The sequence below is a fragment of the Leucoraja erinacea genome, chromosome 16 (assembly GCF_028641065.1).
Source record: "Leucoraja erinacea ecotype New England chromosome 16, Leri_hhj_1, whole genome shotgun sequence".
Classification (NCBI taxonomy): Eukaryota; Metazoa; Chordata; class Chondrichthyes; order Rajiformes; family Rajidae; genus Leucoraja; species Leucoraja erinaceus.
In genome coordinates this window covers 9,148,923-9,170,199 of record NC_073392.1, presented here as the reverse complement: position 1 = coordinate 9,170,199, position 21,277 = coordinate 9,148,923, and the positions used below count along the sequence as shown (strand labels likewise).

Below are 21,277 nucleotides of genomic sequence, written 5' to 3'. Positions count from 1 at the left end.
GTCCTTGCTGTCTCCTCCCCTTCCTTAACCCTCGAGCTGTCACCTCCCATGCCCCCGCCCTCGGGCTCCTCCTCCTCCCTTTTTCCTTCCTTCTCCCCCCACCCCCCATCAGTCTGAAGAACGGTTTCGGCCCGAAACGTCACCTATTTCCTTCACTCCATAGATGCTGCTGCACCCGCTGAGTTTCTCCAACATTTTTGTGTACCTTTGAAGGTATGACTCTTTGGACGACAGAGGAGACCATACAGGCGACACCCTGGTCGACAGCCTAGTCGCCTGTAGTCACCTATAAAAATTGCCTAAGTGGGACAGGCCCATAACACTATCCTACACACACCAGGGACAATTTTATCAATTAACCTACAGGCATGTATGTCTTTGGAATGTTGGAGGAAACCGAAGATTTTGGATAAAAACCCACGCAGGTCACGGGAGAACGTACAAACTATGTACAGTCAGGTCCTATTGTCAAAAACGAATGGCCCAATTCAACGATTTCTGATTTTTTTCTGAAAAATGATAGTCAAAGTAGAATACAACAGTAATTTAAATTTAAAGTAGTTTTTATTGCATGCAAAAGATGTTGCATATCTTTGGACCTGAAAATAGATAACACAGAAAATAGTTACACCTTATACACAAAATTGAGCTCATACTCCACATTTAACAGCTGTTGGAAAACTTGAAGCATTACATCCGCAGTTTTGTCAATAAAAATAAGCCAAAATCGTCAAGGATGCAAATTTTGTCAAAGCTCACTTTCAGGACTATTCGGTTTTGTAAAAGTTGATATGAATGCCAAGGAAGAACATTGGTCATGAAACATGCTTCTCATTTTGAGAGAATAACACCAGTACTCCTAATGTACTCAACTTTTCAATCACATAGTTAATTTAAAATTATAGCTGTTGTTCTTTTTGTGTTTTGATTTCTCCAATTTCACAACACACCCGAATTTGTTCATCATGTTAGGTGGAATTATCAAGTTAAACTGTGTAGGAAGGAACTGTAGATCCTGGTTTAAACCGAAGATGGACACAAAAGGTTGGAGTAACTCAGCGGGACAGGCAGCATCTTCTGAAGAAGGGTCGCGACCCCGAAACATCACCCATGTCTTCTCTCCAGAGATGCTGTCTGTCCCGTTGAGTCACTCCAGCTTTTTGTGTCTATTGAGTTAAACTGATCATTCTATTTGCCAAATATCAAACTAATAAAGGCTTTTTAATAGACATTTCTGCGCAAAATCATACTGAACAGGAAGGATATGCAACATGGCCTGTTCAAAACTAGTGAAAATGTCAACATAGTGCTATCATATAACCCCACACCAACTGTATATACTCTGGTTCTATTAGCTATTTGTGAATGAAAATATTTGAATGATAATTTTCTTCAATTCTAAATCAGCCTTTAACCAATTAACAGAAATAAATACAGGTACTAATAACAGAAAGTGCAAGTTTACACGTCATCCAAATAAATTGTTTACATCCCATCATAGCTGGGATTCGGATAAGAAAAATTCCATAAATGTACACAGACAAAACTGCATATTGTCACTATAATAAGCAGTTAATTTTCCACAATATATCTCACTTTGCAAAAAACATTTCCAGCTGTACTTTGGAATAATCAAGAGTGAAGCATTAATATCAGCTTGGAATACTTGAAAATTAATATTAATACCAGCTTGTTAAGGCTCTTTAAAGAATTGCAAAACCTTATTCCAGGAATACTGCACAACACAACTCTTAAGGAGTTAAATTAAATCAGAACCTGGTTAGTTTTTGCTTTGTGACAAGATATCAGCAATTTTAGAAATGTGCTCCTGCTCTTGACCGAGAGCATTCAATAAGATGCCCATGGGGGTCTTCTTAAGTCCAATCTCTTCCATCTTGTTTTCAAACTTGTTCTGAAGGTTACGAAGCCGTAGAGAGGAATGCACAAATATTACTAAAATAAAGTGAAATGGTTTTAAGATTAGACAGGATTTCTCCAACTTCAAGTAACCCCTCTCCCTCCCCACCCAAGTCGCACCAGCTTCTCGTTCTCAACTGGCAAACAGCTAACAATGGACTGTTTCCTTTATCATCGTTCATTTGTTCTATATCTCTCTCTATATCACCGTCTATTTCTCTCGTTTCCCTTTCCGCTGACTCTAATCCGAAGAAGGGTTTTGACCAGAAACATCACCGAATTGCTTCTCTCCAGGGATGCTGCCTGTCCCGCTGAGTTACTCCAGCATTTTTATGGTAGACAAAAATGCTGGAGAAACTCAGCGGGTGAGGCAGCATCTATGTAGCGAAGAAATAGGTGACGTTTCGGGTCGACACCCTTTTTCAGACTTTTATGTCTATCTTTGAATTAAGTAGCACAATTTTCGTTAGCTTTTGGCTTAATAAGTAAGATTAATAATTATAAGAATTTGTTTAATTTTTATTTATAGCAAATGGTTATTAAGAATTAATATCATTATCAAGCTTCAATTGTTTCTTTATTGTCACATGCACCAGAAACTGTGAAATACATTTTTTCCGTGCAGATCCACAAGGCTATCCCAGTACATAAGCACAATCACCCCAGTGAGTGCAGTATGCACAGGGCAGTCCACCGAGTCCAGGAATTAGTGGATCACCATATGATGTGCGCTTGACCAGGTTAATTCCCGGGATGGCAGGACTGAAATATGATGCAAGAATGGATCAACTGGGAAGTCACTGGAATTTAGAAGGATGAGAGGAGGTATTTTATAGAACATATAAAATTCTTAAGGGATTGGACACGCTAGATGCAGGAAATATGTTCTGATGTTGTAGGAGTCCAGAACCTGGGGTTCATATTTGAAGAATAAGGGGTAGGCCAATTAGGACTGAGATGAGGGAAAGCTTTTTCATCCAGAGAGTTATGAATCTGTGGAATTCTCTGCCACAGAAGGCAGTGGAGGCCAATTCACTGGATGTTTTCAAGAGCGAGTTAGATTTAGCTCTTAGTACTAACGGAATCAAGGGATATGGGAAAAAGCAGGAAAGGAGTACTGATGTTGGATGATCAGCCATAATCATATTGAATGGCAATGCTGGCTTGGGGCCAAATGGTCTACTCCTGCACCTATTTTCTATGTTTCTATGACATCAATGTGCCTCTAGTCACTGGAGTTTAGAAGGTTGAGGGGGACCTCATTGAAACTTACAGAATAATGAAAGGAAAAGATAGACTGGATGTGGAAAGGATGTTTCCACTGGTGGAAGAGTCTAGGACCAGAGGACATAGCCTCAGAATTAAAGGGTGCTCTTTTAGGAAGCGAAGAGGAACTTCTTTAGTTAGAGTGTAATTAATCTGTGGACCTCATTGCCACAGAGGCCTGTGGAGGCCATGTCGGTGGATATTTTTAAGGCAGAGATAGACAAATTCCTGATTAGAATGGATGTCTAGGGTTAGGAGGAGATGGCGGGAAAATGGGATTAGGAGGCAGAGATCAGCCATGATTGAATGGTGGAGTAGACTCAATAGGCCGAATGGCCTAATACTACTCTAATAACGCGAGTCCATATGCAAGAGGCGCCATTTTACTTATTACAATATCTAATACCAATACCCAATATCAAGGAAAGGCAGAGCCTACAATGGTCCAGTGTTGGCTGTGGGAAAGGTGATAACGAGTGATGCAAACAGTGAAACTAGGCAGGGCGACAATGAAACTAGTACAATGACCAGGGTGGGGGAAAGGACTGAATACTTACAAAGCAACGGCAGTGTGATTCCAAATAGGAAAACCATCACACCTCCGATTATGGAAATCATAAAGTAGCTCATCATTAGAATGGCCGCAACAAAGAAAGTTGGGTGCTGCCGTTTGAAGTGGCCAATTGCTGCCTTATTTTCAGATGCCCACAGAGCGCCGGTGAATATCACTGTCACCACTGCTCCTCCCAGGAGGATTTCCAATGGACTCATAAACCTGTCAATAAAGGAAGATTCATCAGTAACTTAGCCCAACATCATTCGACATTTCAATTTGGATGCCACTGCAAATCCAGTATATTGCCCACAAAACAGCAATAGCCGCTTGAACTGGTCTTTAGACTTTACTTTAGGCTTTAGCAACACAGCATGGAAACAGGCCCTTCGGCCCACCAGTCACCCCGTACACCAGCACTATCCTACAAACTATGGACAATTTACAGTTTAATTAAGGAACCCAATTAACCTGCAAGTCTTTGGAGTGTGGTAGGAAACTGGAGAAAGCTCACACGGTCACGGGGAGAATGTACACACAGAATATTCTCCACATTGATCATTCCCTATTTACATTCATGTCACCGAGTCATACAGCGTGGAAACAGCCCCTTCAGCCCAACTTGCCCACACCAGCCAACATGTCCCATCTACACTAGTCCCACATGCCTGTATTTGGCCCATAATGCCTCTAAACATGTCCTAGCCATGTACCCGTCTAAATGGCTCTTAAATATTGCATTTGGTAACTGCCTCAACTCCGGCAGCTCGTTCCTTACACTCGACACCTTGTGTAAAAAAGCTACCCCTCAGGTTCCTATTAAATCCTTCCCCCTTCACCTTCGATTCCCTTACTCTAGGCAAGAGGCTCTATATTTCATTTCACATCTCGTATGTGTATGTGACGAATAAACTTAACGTACATCTACCTGATCAATTCCTCTCATGATTTTGTACACAAAGTTCAAGAATGCTCTCTGGCTCCACACTACTCCAAGTCCCGAATCCCTGCTGCCTTGAGCAAGCTTTCAGTTATCAGTCTGCGGAATGCATTGCTACAGACGGCGGTGGAGACCAAGTCAGTGGGTATTTCTACAGCGGAGATTGGTAGGTTCTTGATTAGCCCGGTTGTCAAAGGTTACGGGGAGAAGGTAGGAGAATGGGGTTAAGAGGGAAAAATAGATCAGCCACGATCGAAGAGCGGAGCAGACATTTCATCCTTAAGTCTCATGAACTAATGAACTTGACATCAACATGCCAATGGTTAGATTGTTTTTGATAACTGATTAAAAAAAACTTCGGAATTTTAAAAACAGCACGTTAGAAGATTAAGTTCTAGATTTCAGCAAGTCACATGTCACACAGCTACAAAATATTTCATAACATCACCCACGAGGTATGTTTTTCTCCAAAGTTCTCTACCCAATAGTAACATGGTTGAGGAGTCATGCGAGAAAGAAAACATCAGGCGCAGAAGTTATTTGTATCTACAACTTTGCTGTCACCCGATACACATTCAGCCGTATGGCTTACTAGGTTACAACCGCCGGGAGGGAGAATAAAGGAGGACCCAGAGTGGGGCGGGAGCCACCATGGACTAAGGGGGGACCACAAATGAAATACGGCGCCCTTTATGTGGCGATTCTTTGCATACCTTGGTGTTTGCAGACAGGTGTCAGAGGTTATGGGGAGAAGGCAGGAGAATGGGGTTAGGAGGGAGAGATAGATCAGCCATGATTGACTGGTGGAGTAGACTGGATGGGCCGAATGTCCTAATTCTACTCCCATCCCTTATGACATCATTCATTCATTCATTTGAATAAGCCATTCAAACAAGACTTGCTTTTCACAGGCTTATTTCCAACAAGAATATTTGAATATCCAACAGGAAGTACTTGGGCATGGCAATACTCTATTGAACTGTTTGTGAAAAAATATTTCACTGTGCGTTTGGCACGTGAAACTAAAAACACTGTTGAACCAGTGCAGGGCGGGGGGGGGGGGGGGGGGGGGGGGGGGGGGGGGGGGGGGGGTGGGGGGGGGGGGGGGGGGGGGGGGGGGGGGGGGGGGGGGGGGGGGGGGGGGGGCTGAGCGGATTGAGCATCAGGAGGGGGAGGTGGCGGTGATGGAGTGGGGAGCGGATGAAGTGATGGCCGACAGGAAGAAGCGGCAGCTGGCGAGAGGGGAGGGAGCCCCACAGTGACCGAGCGCATCCTGTCGGTGGTGGCGGCCTGAAGAGGGCGCTGTCCCCAGGGGCTACAACGCGAGCCACAACAACTAGACCGTGCGGTGGGTGAAGGAGGGCTTTCTGGTGCACCCTGCGAGGCGGGGATAGGGCCGGAAGTCGGGGGCGTCGGCAGGTCCGTCCGATATAACGGAAATCAGTTATAAAGCTGTCAAGACTGACTCCCCTCTCCCCCTCCCCCATCTTTGCACATCCCCAATCCTTTCCACTCGTCACTTTAATTTCATGTTTCATGTATTTTGTGGTTTATGGCTGTCGGCAGATTAATTTCCGTCCTGGGATAAATAAAGTTCTATCTTCTCATATCATACAAGGTCATAAGTGATAGGAGCAGAATTAGGCCATTCGGCCCATCAAGTCTACTCCATCATTCAATCATGGCTGATCTACCCCATTCTCCTGCCTTCTCCCCATAACCCCCGACACCCGTACTAATCAGGAATCTACCCATCTCTGCCTTAAAACGAGGGATTATTGCACACATCTGCTAGAACGCATTCTCTCTCTCCCTCCCAAACATGTGGCATGTCCCAACCGACCCATTTTAAAATTAACAGGTGAAACATCAGTAACTTAAAAGGACAAAGGAAATGAAATTCAGTCACTAAAAGAGAGAATTTTTACTGAAGTGGATCATGTAAAGTGTTAATATTTTTTTAATGCGGTGCATGAATTATAGATGTTATATGGGTCAAATTGTTTAAAGGCTTTATGTTGATGGAAGCAGAGGTTTAATCAACTCACAAACAAATAGTAAGCAGCATTGCGGCAACTAAAATGCTGATACACAGAGTGAATGTTTCATCTGTGTCAGGTGAAGACCAAAAGAATGACGTAAATGATAGTGGTGGCAGCCTGGAGAGGTCAGTGACACCTTGACAATTAACAGCTGATCAGTGTGGACGAGATGTGAACATCGGGGGTGCGGGGGATATTTTCTTTCCTTGGATCCATCATTTCCCTTCCTTAACAATGTTCTCTGTTCTATTGCAGAACCACGGAACTGCAGATGCTGGTTTACAAAAGGCACAGAGTGCCAGAACAGCTCAGCAGAACAGGGTATCTTTGCAGAACGCCACACAGGAGATCCTTTTAACTGTGGCTATCAAACTGTATGACTCCTACCCTTCGGTCATGGGATGGACTGACTCCCCTCTCCAATCATTGCACATCCCCAATCCTTTCCACTCGTCACTTTAACTTCATGTTTCATGTATCTCCTTTTTTATGACTGTTGGCAGATCGATTTCCCTCCTGGAATAAATAAAGTTCTATCGCATCATAGAGTAAAGGTGGAGATTGACAGATTCTTGATTAGTAGGAGTGTTGGGGGCTTTGGGGAGAAGGCAGAAGAATGGGGTCGAGAGGCAAAAATAGATCAGCCGTCATTGAATAGTACAGTAGACTTGATGGGCCAAATGGCCTAATTCTGCTTCTATGACGTATGGGCATCTCAGGAGAGAATGGATTGCCAACGTTTTGGGTCAAGACTCTTCTTTGGACTGATTGGAATATAATCTCGTTATTCTGTTAACAGGCACCTTTAGGAACAGTCCTTAAACTGTGCTTCTGCTCATCTCACTAACTTTTCCCATGACACAGCATCCAAATCTCCCCCATAAAATGTCACTAAATGTCTGAGATATTACACAAGTGCGAACTGTGTAGAGGAGATGAGGCCACCTATCTTCCTAACAATATTTAAAATCATAGTCACAGTTGTACAGCACAGAAACACATCCATGCCGACCATGATGTCCCATCCACGCTGGTCCCATTTTGCCCACGTTTGGACCATGTCCCTCCAAACCTTGCCCACCATTTACCTGTCCAAATGTCATTTAAATATTGTCATTGTACCCGCCTCACCCACTCCCTCTGGCAGCTCATTCCGTTTGCTCACCAACATCTGCATAAAATGAGAGTAGAACATTTTTCTCAAGACTCACAATGTCAAAAGGGTTCTGGCCCTAAACGTCACCTATTCATGTTCTCCACTGATACTGCCCGACCTGCTGAACTAGTTACTCCAGCAATTTGTGTCCTTCTGGGACACAAACATTATTTCAGTTTGGTGTTACAAATTGCAAGAGAATATTATTTAAACTGTTGGGCAATTTAACATTCCAACATCTTCAATCGGAAATGCCCGTCAAAATCTCCAGAAGGAACTCATATGACCAAGGGTAAAATGGAAATCCATAGATCTACCCCCCACAAACATGCTTACACCCTGTGAACCATGTATGCCTCGGTGATGTCAGTGCCGAATTAGACGGCTTGGTTTAGTTTAGAGATACAGCGCGGTAACCGGCCCTTCGGCCCACCAAGGCTGCGCCGACCAGTGACCACCCCTGCACACTAACACAATCCTACACACATTAGGGACCATTTTCAATTGGATTACTGAAGCCAATTAACCTCCAAAACTTTATGGAGTGCGGATAGAAACTGGAGATCCTGGAGAAAACCCACACAGGTCACGGGGAGAACGTACAAACAAGCACCCGTCGTCAGTATTGAACACAGGTCTCTGACGCTGTAAGGCAGCAGCTCTACCGCTGTGCCACCCTTAGACTTCAGTCACAAAGTGGTGCCCTGTGAAACTGAATCTGCAAAACTGTACCAATACGGTCAGACTGCAAAGCTGAACACAATCCTACAACAATACAAAAGGTGTGGGTGTGTGTGTGTGTGTGTGGGTGTGTGTGTGTGTGTGTGTGTGTGGTGTGTGTGTGTGTGTGTGTGTGTGTGTGTGTGTGTGGGGACGGCAGGTTAAGGTGTCACTGTACGGAAGCCAGTTGCTGGCAGGAAGGTGTAAAGAGAGTGGAAAGATCAACAAAGGGAGAGGTAAAGACAAAGTGGAGGAGTAATTCAACAGGTCAGGCAGCATTTCTGGAAGAAATGAATAAGCGAGATTTCTCAGGCTATTGTAGTAAGGGGTGTTCACCACTTTTTGTAATCCCCTTCATTCTTGGGCGTGATGCAACCAGTCAATATGCTCTCTGCCGTACACCTGTACAAGTTCAAGAGAGCATTCATACCGAATCTCCTCAATCTTCTAAACACAATTCTAAATTAACTTCTTCTAAATTAACAATTATACCAAGCCAATTAACAAACTCCATCTATAAACATTTATTGGAGTGTGGGAGGAAACCGGAGCACCAGGAGAAAAACCACGCAGTTCACGGGAAGAACAGAGTTTTTAGGAAGGAACTGCAGATGCTGTTTAACACCGAAGAAAGACACAAAATGCTGGAGTAACCCAACAGGTCAGGCAGCATCTCTGGAGAAAAGGGTTAGGTGATGTTTCAGGTTGAGACCTTCTTCAGACTCTTATTTTTACAGAAATTCTGTGACATGGGCAGAGTTTGATGGAGGGCCATAAAATATTAGACATCCTGAAAAGTGTGTGCAAGACATGCTGAATATACTTTGTATATTGTAATTAAAAAAGGAACTGTAGATGCTGGTTTATATTAAAGATAGACACAAAATGCTGGAGTAACACAGGTCAGGCAGTATCAAATCTATTTTCTCCAGAGATGCTGCCTGACACATTGAATGTTATTTTGAGATACAGCATGGAAACAGGCCCTTTGGCACCTCGGGTCCATGCCAGCCAGCGATCACCTACACACTAGTTCTATCCTACACACTGGGGACAAATTTAAACAGAAGCCAATTAACCTACAAAGGATGTGGGAGGACACCTGGAGAAATCCCTTGCGGTCACAGGGAGTACATATAAACTCCATCTAGACTGTGCCCGTTGTCAGGAACAAACCCAGGTGTCTGGCGCTGTAACTCTACCGCAGCGCCACCGTGCCGCTCTAAATGACTTGATCGGCCAAATGACCTGCCACTCCAAATGAGCTACTCCAGCATTTTGTTTCACACTTTGTATTTTGTATAACTGGGCTATGTTTGGGCTATACTTTGAATATTTGTACATAATCTTTTCTATAATGTTCCGCTTGCACCGAGATAACATGCTTAATTGAGCAGAAGTCTGGAGAAATTTCCAGTCAGTATTTTTCACTTCAATCAATCAATTCAACCTTCCCTCAAGCAACATTGTTACAGTGCTGCGTTGCGAAGATTAAAAAGCATCGCAGGGAATTCACAGAAAAACACTAGAAACAATCCAGTCCCTGAGAACTATAAATAGTTAAAAGCAGGTAAAAAAAAAAATTTTAAAAAAACACAACGTTAAAATTCAATAAACCAATCATAAAAAACTTTTCCCTCAAGCCATTGTTGCTGCGTTGCGAAGATTAAAAACAGGGAATTACAGAAAACAAGATGTGTAGCCTTTAATAATGTAATCAGATATCAGGGTTTGGAAACAAATTAGTCCACCGATAATGCTTATTCGCTGACTGCATTTGGAGCATACTCAAGAATCATTTGCCTAAATTCAGCCAGCACCTGTCATTCCACAGCTCTGAACTCATCATCCATTTTCTGCTGCCAAATTCACTGGAAACTATGAGTGCTTGCCGCCTAGTTTCCCCACAGCCCTTCCATCAATTATGACCAACAGACAATTTAAAAGCTCAACTAACTCCCAAGTTTCCTCCCTAGATACTACCATGCAGTCAGAGCATCATAGCTTCCATTTTAAAGGCATTCTTCCCAGGCTTTTATAAATAGTCATTGGCGAGGTACTGGTCGCCAAAATTTGGAAAAGTTAAAGTCACATTGCCAAATTATAAACACCAAGGAAGCAGCAGTGTGCGAGTGCGGCATGGTGGCGCAGCGATAGAGTTACTGCCTTACAGCATGTGGAGCGCCGGAGACCCAGGTTTGATCCAGACTGCTGTCTGTAGGAGTTTGCACGTTCTCCCCGTGACCACACGGGTTTTCTTCGGGATCTTCGGTTTCCTCCCACATTCCGAAGACAATAGACAATATGACAATAGCCAATAGACGTACAGGTATGTAGGTAAATATTACAAAGTGTTTAAGAAGGAACTGCAGATGCTGGAAAATCGAAGGTACACAAAAAAGCTTGGGAAACTCAGCGAGTGCAGCAGCATCTATGGAGCGAAGTCCGGAGAGAGGAGAAGGACTTCTTCAAGGTAGGCATACCTTGAAGAGATTTCACAGTGGAGTATTACGTCTGAAAAAGGGTTTTGGCCCGAAACGTTGCCTTTTTCCTTCGCTCCATAGATGCTGCTGCACCCGCTGAGTTTCTCCAGCTTTGTGTACCTTAGGTAAATATTATGCTTGGTATAAGTGTAAACTGTCCCTATTGTGTGTAGGATAGTGTTAATGTGTGGGGATCGCTGGTCGGTGCGGACTCGGTGAGCCGAAGAGCCAGTTTCCACACTGTATCTCTAAAACTAATAAAACGAACATCCTGGTTGCGTACAAATAGGTGTCTAACCAAGGCATTTTGCAATAAGAATCAGATACCGGAGCAGTTTGAGTATAGTGCTGAACATATTATTTTAGCTATTTATTATCTGCCTCATTTGATAGTCAATTATACCCGTCAATGGAACAGAATAGGACGAGAACTATAATGGTGGGCCTTCTAATATAGCCCAAGATAAAATTTGCACTCTCACCTACATCCCTGGCTGAATGTGGCCTCTCAGTGGGTTGGTTTTTGGAATGAAATGCCAGAGGTGGTTGTAGGAAAACAACATTTCAAAGACACGTGACAGCTACTTGGATAGGAAAGGTTTAGTGTAAAGATACAATGCAGCAACAGTTCCTTTGGCAAACTGAGTCCACGCTGACCAGCGATCACCCAGTGTATGAACACTATCCCACACTCCAGGGACAATTCACAATTTTTACCTCAGCCAATTAACCTGCAAACCTGTACGTCTTTGGAGTGTGGGAGGAAAGCAGAGATCTCAGGGGAAAACCCATGCGGTCACAGGGAGAACCTACAAACAGCAACTGTAGTCAGGATCAAACCCAGGTCTGTAAGACATCAACTCTACCGCTGCACCACCAAGCATCCCCTCTAGAGGGATACGAGCCAAACGGGTCAAGCTTAGATGGATCATCTTGATCGGCATGGACGAATTGGGCCGAAGCCCTTGTTTCCATTTTGTAAAACACTGACAACGAGTTCATTGTGGCCACAATTGATAGATCAGGGTATGAGACCTGGGGGGGGGGGGGGGGGATAAATAAAAACCTGCTTCAAACGTTCCATGTACTACACAAATGAACCCACAGACGGCGGCCTTGATTGCACAGTCACTGTTATAAACATCTCAACACCACACATGGCGTTTTGTTATTGTGGATTGAAGCCAAGATTGGCTAATCTATGTTCCCCCTCAACAGCCTGCCATGCAAAGCGAGAGAAATACTACATAATATCAATAATCCTTGCAGCAACAGAGCTAGGCAAATAATTCCAAATTTACAAAACCATTGGCACAGTAAGCAAATCTAAAGGTTCCCCACCACATCTACATCCCTTCATCTAGCTTCACATTTTAAGCCTCTTCTCTCCTTATCTCACAGCCTTTTGTCTGTACATCTTTGGCCTTTGTCCACCCATATACCAATCAATCCCCCCCCCCAGCATCTGCAGTTCTTTGTGTCTCCTCTCTTATATTTCTGTGATGTGGGAACACGTTGAGAGAAAGAGTAGCAAGTCATCTGGTATTGATTTACTTTGCTATTCGTTCAAGATATTTTCATGGTATTTTCAAGTATTGCTCATTAAAAATTTAACATTTTCTGGAACTGCAGGCCCTTAAATGTGTCTTGCAAGAATGATAGTTTCAGCTCATTGCACTGTGTTACGGGAATTAACTGACCCCGAGCCACTCCTGTTCCTGCTGATTATTACGTAGAGGCAAGATGCATTACTATAAAGATAGACACGAAAAGCTGGTGTGACTCAGCGGGTCAGACAGCATCTCTGGAGAAAAGCAATAGGCGACGTTGAGAGTCAGGGGAAAGGGAAACAAGACAGTTTCTGGACCCGAAACATCACCCATTCCTTTCCTCACGTGATGCTGTCTGACCCTCTCCAAGTTACTCCAGCATTTTGTGTCCATCGTTGCATCTGCAGTTCTTTCCAAAACATGCATTCTTATAAAATCTGGAGGCTAATGGTTGTACTTTGCATTTTACTAAATTTTACCAGTTGGCAATAAAACACAATTGACCAACATGACTGGCTGCACAGCAAATAACTGTGTCTGAAGAATGTCATCTGTCCATTCCCTCCACTGATGCTGCCTTTTTTTTTGATTTCCAAAAATAAAAAATCCTTTATTCAGAATAAAAAATACACAAGAACTGTGCAAAAACTCATCAGATATTCTCAGCGGCTATGCATACATTTGTTTGCGTTGTATTGGGTAGTGTTCACAGAACTAACCATTATACCCAGTACCTTTACCACTCATGTGGCCCCCCTGGGGTGATATCCCTTCCCTTGTTTGAGGGACGTCTCCACCACACCTGCCCCCCAATGTCCAGCAGCGGAAGGACCCTAGACTGTGGTCCTCCCCCACAGAGCCTTGGCGTTGGCTGCGCCGAGCTTCCGTGCGTCCCTCAGCACGTAATTCTGCAGTCTGGCAAGGGGGTCAGTCGGCAACATTCCCCGACGGACATCTCGCTCCGCTGGGAGGTCAACCAGTTCCAGGCAGACAACAGAACAACAGATGCTGCCTGACCCGTCGAGTTCCTCCAACACTTTGTACAATGACAATATTGTTGCTGGTCATTGAAGGTTTCTTCCATAACCAATTGAGAAATATGTTCGATTACTGAAAGGTCAGCCATAAGCAGGTAGTCCAATTGTAGGCCACATTTCCATGACAGAAAAGAAAGACACAGAATGCTGGTGTAACGCAGCGGGACAGGCAGCATCCCTGGAGAGATTGAATGGGTGACGATTCAGATCAAAACCATTTTCTCCAAAGATGCTGCCGGTCCCGCTGAGTTGCACCAGCATTTTGTGTTGATCTTTGGTGTAAACCAGCATCTGAAGTTCCTTCCTATATTTTCCATGACACAAATTAAGGAGCACTAGTTTAGTTTAGAGATACAGTTCAGAAACAGGCCCTTCGGCCCACCGTGTCCACAGCAACCAGCGATCCCAACACATGAATACGATCCAACACACACTAGGGACAATTTACAATTTTACCAAGTCAATTAACCTACAAACCTGTACGTCTTTGGGTTGTGGGTGAAAATCCACGCAGTCACAGGGAGAATGTACAAACTCTGTACAGACAGCACCTGTAGTCAGGATCAAACCCAGGTCTCTGGCGCTGGAAGGCACCAATTCTATGGCTGAGCAACCCTGCTGCCCTAATGCACTTTTTCATTAAGTGGACCAAACTGGTTACAACATGATTGCAATCAGGAACTAGAAAAACACTTAAGTTATTTTGAAAATTGACTGACAAACAAAAAAAGCTCTTTGATCTAAACAGCATGGGGAAAAAGACTTAATTCAATGTGACCTCTGCAGTAATCAGATGCCATTGGCTCTTCAGAGCATAGATGCTACTTAAACAGAAGATAAACACAAATAGCTGGAGTAACCGAACGGGTCAGACAGCATTTCTGGAGAGAAAAAAAAAGGTGACGATTTGGGTCAAGACCCTGATATTCGGGATCATTATTAGGTCATGTGATAGGAGAGCATTAGGCCATTTGTTCAATCATGACTGATTTATCTCTCCCTCCTAACCCAATTCTCCTGCCTTCTCCCCATAAACCCGGACACCTGTGCTAATCAAGAATCTATCTCTGCCTTAAAACTATCCACTGACGGCCTCCACAGCCTTCTGTGGCAAAGAAATCCACAGATTCACCACCCTCTGACGAAATAAATTTCTCCTCGTCTCCTTCGAAAGAACGTCCTTTAATTCTGAGGCTATGACCTCTAGCCCTCGACTCTCCCACTGGTGGAAACATCCGTTAGATTTAAACAAGACCATCTCATTTACCTTGCCCCTAAATCTCAGTCTGAAGAATGGTCTTGACCCCAAACATCACCCATTCCTTTCCTCCAGAGATGCTGTCTGACCCGCTGAGTTACTCCAGCTTTTTGTGTCTATCTTTGATTTAAACCAGCATCTGCTGCTCCTTCCTACACATGTTGAAAGAATGATTGCTCAAATTGATGCAAATAAGTTCCCTATTATACGACACTGAGCAGGAAATGAATCAATAATTGGCTCATTACAGCATCCTGTCATACTGACACCTCAAATTTCTCCAAACCACTCTCCAAAATATTTAGGAAAATTAAAGTCAAGCTCTCATCGTTTTCTTCCATCAGCTTACAGCCAAGGATCACAAGTTCGATATAGCTGTTTGGGCTAATGGGATCAAGGGATATGGGGAGAAATCAGGAACGGGGTACTGATTTTGGATGATCAGCCATGATCATATTGAATGGCGGTACTGGCTCAAAGGGCCGAATGGCCTACTCCTTCCTGCACCTATTTTCGGTTTCTAAAAAAAGCATCAAGCCACAATGTATCTCCCAGTCTTCAGGTTCTATTTACCCTTAATACTCACCCGGTTTTAAATAGCTTTTTTTTCTCTCCATACTTCATTTTAAAAGATGTTTAAACTCCACAGAAAGTTAAATATACTGTAGTAAACTACTTGCAAAGTTCACCAAGAGGACCGCAAGTTATACCCTGGCTACTCAATCTCAAACTGTAGAAGACATTCTGCAGGTAGAAGGTGCCCTTTGATTATTTTCCCTTCTCACCTTCCAGTGATGTAAACAGCACTTCCCAGTGACATCAGAACTGACCAGTCTAGAATGAGGTCAAATTGGAATATCATTTCTCTCTCCACAGAAGCTGCCTGATCTGCCGAGTACTTCCAGCATTTGTTTTTTTTTATTTCAGGACTTCATCATCTGCAATGTTGCCTTTTCCACAACTCAGGGGTAGTTCAATATTCTATTCTGAGCACTATGAATTTTCTGACCTCCAATATGTCACCAATGTGGAATAATTGGTCTAAATGGCCTTGATTACTGACAATTGAAGCAGTAATAACAACCCTGATTGTAAAACCCTACATAACCATGAGGTGAGAACAAGGTACTGCTCAGCTGCAAAACACTTTTACATTCAAAATTCCTCTACCCTCCCGCTCTGAAGTAAATTAAAACTTCCAAGTAGTAATGGTTATTTGGCAATAAATAGGCATGATCCAAACATCAATTATTGTGCAGGGCAGCAAATAAATCAGATACACGATAATGCAGTAATTTGGGTAGAATTAACAATTCATGGTGAACCAATTTCTTATACTTATGGTCTATTTAACCAACAATAAGCACTCAAATACCCAATTACATTAAATCTTTTAAGTAGGAGCAAATTATTTGTGTAGGAAAGAACTGCGGATGCTGGTTTAAATCGAAGGTAGACACAAAATGCTGGAGTAACTCAGCGAGACAGGCAGAATCTCAGGAGAGAAGGAATTGGTGATGTTTATCGGGTCGAGACACAGAGGCCTGAAGGAGGGTCTCGACCTGAAAAGTCACCCATTCCTGCTCCCCAGAGATGCTGCCTGTCCCGCTGAGTAACTCCAGCATTTTGTGAATTATTGTGCTGGAAACCTTTCCGAGTTTTGCATGATTGCAGAGTTGCAGTCGGATTATACAACTCAACCAATGGAAGGTATTACCTAAAGTTAAAGGGTAAAGAAATAATGGAGGCAAGAGAGTTAGATACCGGAGGAACTCAGCAGGTACTCGTGTCGTACGGAACATAGAACAGGACAGCGCAAGAACAGGCACTTCAGCCCAGTTGAGATGAAGGGTCTCGACACAAAGCACATTCCTCCTCATAGGCTCCAAATCCACACTCAGCAAAATCAATAACCCCACTCTCACCATCGACGGCACCACTGTCTCCCCATCTCCCCAGGCCCGCAACCTTGGCGTGATCTTTGATTCCACCCTCTCCCTTGAGCCTCACATCTGCCATGTCATTAAAACCTCCTTCTTTCACCTCCGCAACATCGCCAAACTCAGACCCTCTCTCACACCTCCCGCTGCTGAAAGACTCATCCATGCCTTCATCTCCTCCCGACTGGACTACTGCAACTCATTTCTCCTTGGCATCAGCTCCACCTACATCAACCGACTCCAACTGGTCCAGAACGCAGCCGCCCGACTCATCACCCACACCAAATCCTGGCATCACATCACTCCAGTCCTCAAACAACTTCACTGGCTTCCCATCTCCCACCGGATCACCTACAAAATCCTGATCCTCACTACAAAGCCATCCACCATCTGGCCCCCCCCATATCTCACTGACCTCCTCTCCCCCTACCAACCCTCACGGTCCCCCAGATCCACATCAGCCGGTCTCCTCTCCATCCACAAGTCCAACCTCCGCAGTTTTGGGGACAGAACCTTCTCCAGGGCAGCTCCCAGGCTCTGGAACTCCCTCCCCCAACTGATCCGCAATTCCGTGTCCCTCACCATCTTCCAGTCCCGCCTCAAGACTCATCTCTTCACCTCTGCCTATCCTTAGCCCCACGTCCCCCTCCCTTTTCATCTGTGCTTGAATTGCCTCATATTGTGTTTTGAATTGAATTCTGTCTTTAATTTGTGTACTAGTCATGTCTCTACTATTTATTTCATTCCCCTTACATGTTTTTCCTCTACTTGCTAAATTTTTGTACGGTGTCCTTGAGACTCTTGAAAGGCGCCCATAAATAAAATGTATTATTATTATTATTATTAAAGCATCAATTCTCCATTTCCGTCCAGATATAGCATCATGTTCAGCACAGTCATTGGTACAGTTTGGTTAATTGTCACGTGTACTGAGATACAACTAAAAGTATTTTTGTTGCCTGTCTTTCCGCTAACCAGTTAGCACGTAACATAAGATTTTCACTGTACCTCATACCCTTGATAATAAACTAAATTGTAACCAACAATATCTGTGCTGAACATGACTCCATACCTGGAAGAAAATGGAGAGTTGATGCTTTGGATTGAGACCATCTCCACCCGATCGACAAGCCCAAGTTAAGAATCTCAACCCAAGACACAGACTATTCATTTCCCTCCACAAATGCTGCCTGACTCACTGAGTTCCTCCAGCACTGTTTTCCTTGCTGGAAACAAATATTGTTTGAATGAAACCTTGAGACCTTAAGTACATCATGCAACTCAGAAAATTGTGTACTGTGCACCGTGAGTTTAATTTGGAACCATCCTGACATCGAATAGGCAAAAATAAAACATCCGCTGCTCTAGGTGTTAGCTGCTCTACATCGGTGAGACCAAGCGTAGGCTTGGCGATCGCTTCGCCCAACACCTCCGCTCGGTTCGCAATAACCAACCTGATCTCCCAGTGGCTCAGCACTTCAACTCCCCCTCCCATTCCGAATCTGACCTTTCTGTCCTGGGCCTCCTCCATGGCCAGAGTGAGGACCACCGTAAATTGGAGGAGCAGCACCTCATATTTCGCTTGAGCAGTTTGCACCCCAGCGGTATGAACATTGACATCTCTAATTTCAGGTAGTCCCTACTTTCTCCTCCCTTTCTCAGCTCCCCTCAGCCCATTTATTCCACCTCTTCCTTTCTTCTTCACCCCCTACATCAATCTGAAGAAGGGTCTCGACCCGAAACGTTGCCCATTTCCTTCGCTCCATAGATGCTGCCTCACCCGCTGACTTTCTCCAACATTTTTGTCTACCTTCGATTTTTCCAGCATCTGCAGTTCCTTCTTAAACAAATTTTATATAGGTGCTTTAACCTAGAGAATCAACTTCCAAGCTTGAAAAATTGCCAATGTTATAATAAGGTTAAAATATGGCCTTTAAAATATTTTGAAACAAAGCAAAGAAAACCATCCTGTTCATTTTGTTGCAATCTCAGAATTAAATGTACAAGTAGTATTGTGTAGCTAATACATCAGGTTATGAACTTGTTGTGGAAAACATATGGTAAATCGTATCCAGTATGATTTCCTGCCAATATTCTTAAAATAAATAATCCTCAATAATCATCTAGGGTGTTGGCTACGAGAATGATCCGGATCTGACACAATTGAGTCCAATCTAACAAATATGCATTTGTTACCATACAGTTTCATTGAAATATTTGGACACAAAATCTCAATAATACACATTCGGGACTAAATTGTTTCAACGCAGGTACAAAAATAAATGTTACAAGTTCGCTCTCAGAAGACATTGGGGTGTGACAGGGAATAAGATTTAAAATAGTTTTATTAGGGAATGGGTGCAACACGAGCTAATTCACTGCATTCTAGGCATCGAGCTATGACTGGGCTTACAAAAGGATACTCGGTGCTGAAGCAACTCAGCTGGCCAGGCAGCACCTCTGCAGAACATGGATAGGTAATATTTCAGGCCGAGACCCTTCTTCAGACTTGGCTTCTCCAGCCAGGGTTGCACTTTTCTGGAGTCCCCTAGGTTTACTTTTCCTACAGCTTTTTCCGAGAACGTCTTAAATTATTTTTGAGTTGGCCTGGGTTATTTTTTTTTTCAACATGTACAGACAAAGGAGATACGTTGAAGTAGGCATTATGTTCAGCGCAGACAGAGTGGGCCGAAGGGTGCTGTACCGTTCTATACTCTATGTTCTATGATACCCCCTGCGTTGCAGGGATCCTTGCACCAAACTAGAATTTGCTCACACAAGCATGATAAAATAATGACAGTACATAGACTATTGCAAAGAGGCAGTGGTTTGTTCCAAGCTCTATTTAAGCAAACCTGTGAAACAAATGGCTGCAGGCCCTGAGCCGTGAGCCAGCCAGTCGCCTTACCCGATTAGCAAGAAGAGACAGACAGCTACGACGAGGTAGTTGCTCTGGTAAAACATCAAGTTGCTGACCACCCGATTGTTCCATTTCGCCAAGTCTCGGAAATCTGGCTGGGCGAAACGCGTGGAACCGAGGATAAAATCGTCCCAGGGTCTTAAAGGAGCGAACTTCACTTCCATGTTAATGTTAAGCGGTGGTGGGGGGAGAGAGAGGTAAGGAAACCGCAGCAGAAATAGCAACAGCAGCAGCAGCTCTTGACAAAGCGTCACTGCCGAGTGTTCCTGCCACCGCCTCTCCTCCAGATCACGTTGTCTGACTCGAGTCTGATGCGCAGGTTGCAACCACACTGGGAGAAAAACAGTGCCAGGCCACTGCACGCAGACTTAATCAAATGCCTTTTCCAAAACAAACCACACAGATAAGCCAGCAATCAAAACAAAAGATTCCTGCTTTTTAATAAAAGCCAATCACAGATTTTTTTAAAAGAAAAACTTACAAGATTTAAATTGTCCGGCCCTTTATCTTTATCTGAGCACTCCCCCTCCCCCCCGAAAAAGAAACTATATTCAGAATAGAAAAAAACCTAAACAAAACAAGGACATTGCAAAAACTCTTCAGACATTCTCAGCATTCATACATTCATTGGTGTTATAATCAGTTGCGTTCACAATCTATCATTAGACCATGCATCCTTGCCACTCATGTGACCCACTGGGGTGATATCCCTTCCCTTCTTTGAGGGGCGTCTCCACCGGATTATGTCCCCCCATGTCCAACAGCAGAAGGACCCTAGACTGTGGTCCTCCCCCACAGAGCCTTGGAGTTGGCTGCATCGAGCTTCAGTGCGTCCCTCAGCACGTACTCCTGCAGTCTGCTGGCCTTGCCGAGGCTGAATGAGGTGTCAATTGAGTCAATAGAAGGGAGGTTGGTTCATGTGAGCCCACAAACCATCCCAAACCAACCTCCCTTCTATTGGCTCCATTTATACCTCACGCAGCCTCGGCAAGGCCAGCAGCATTATCAAGGATGAGATGCACCCTGGCCACTCCCTCTGCTGGCTTTACCTTACAGTAAACGTTATTCCCTTCATCATGTATCTATACACTGTAAATGGCTCGATTGTAACCATGTATGTCTTTCTGCTGAGTGGATAGCATGCAACAAAACGTGTTTTGATTGAATACATAGTTATTTGTGCTCGCCACTGTGTGCTTCCTCCATTCATTGATCCGAATCCTTGAATCCTGCAAAGATTTCATTACAACATCTCACTCTGCTGGGAGGTCAACATCACAGGCAGACCAAAGAGCGTCTGTGCACTGTGAACTCCTTGATTGCATTCATGTATAGTCTTTGACTGGATCGCACGCAGACACAAGCTTGTCACTGCACTTGCACATGTGACAATAAACTAAACTAGACTAAACTATTAATGGCAAAAACCAGCAAACATGCAAAGTAAAGTGACATCCACCAGCTGTGGAAAGATAATTTTCTGCAGACATGACCA

At 43.9% G+C, this 21,277-nt stretch overlaps 1 protein-coding gene across 1 annotated transcript; it reads right to left on the bottom strand.

Moving 5' to 3' along the window:
* Positions 1-545: 545 nt before the first annotated feature.
* On the bottom strand, positions 546-20,081 carry arl6ip5a (ADP-ribosylation factor-like 6 interacting protein 5a). The gene is made up of 3 exons (XM_055647652.1): positions 19,771-20,081; positions 3,741-3,958; positions 546-1,953 (listed from the first exon to the last, which is right to left on the bottom strand). The coding sequence occupies exons 1-3, from the start codon at positions 19,944-19,946 to the stop codon at positions 1,781-1,783; spliced, it is 567 nt and encodes a 188-aa protein (XP_055503627.1). The 5' UTR covers positions 19,947-20,081; the 3' UTR covers positions 546-1,780.
* Positions 20,082-21,277: the final 1,196 nt, after the last annotated feature.

Coding starts and splice junctions, on each gene's coding strand:
- arl6ip5a (XM_055647652.1), bottom strand. CDS start 19,946: ATGGAAGTGAAGTTCGCTCCTTTAAGACCCTGGGACGATTTTATCCTC. Junction 3,959..19,770: donor TGTCTCTTCTTGCTAATCGG/GTAAGGCGACTG, acceptor CTTTATTGACAG/GTTTATGAGTCCATTGGAAA. Junction 1,954..3,740: donor AATCACACTGCCGTTGCTTT/GTAAGTATTCAG, acceptor ACTTTATTTTAG/TAATATTTGTGCATTCCTCT.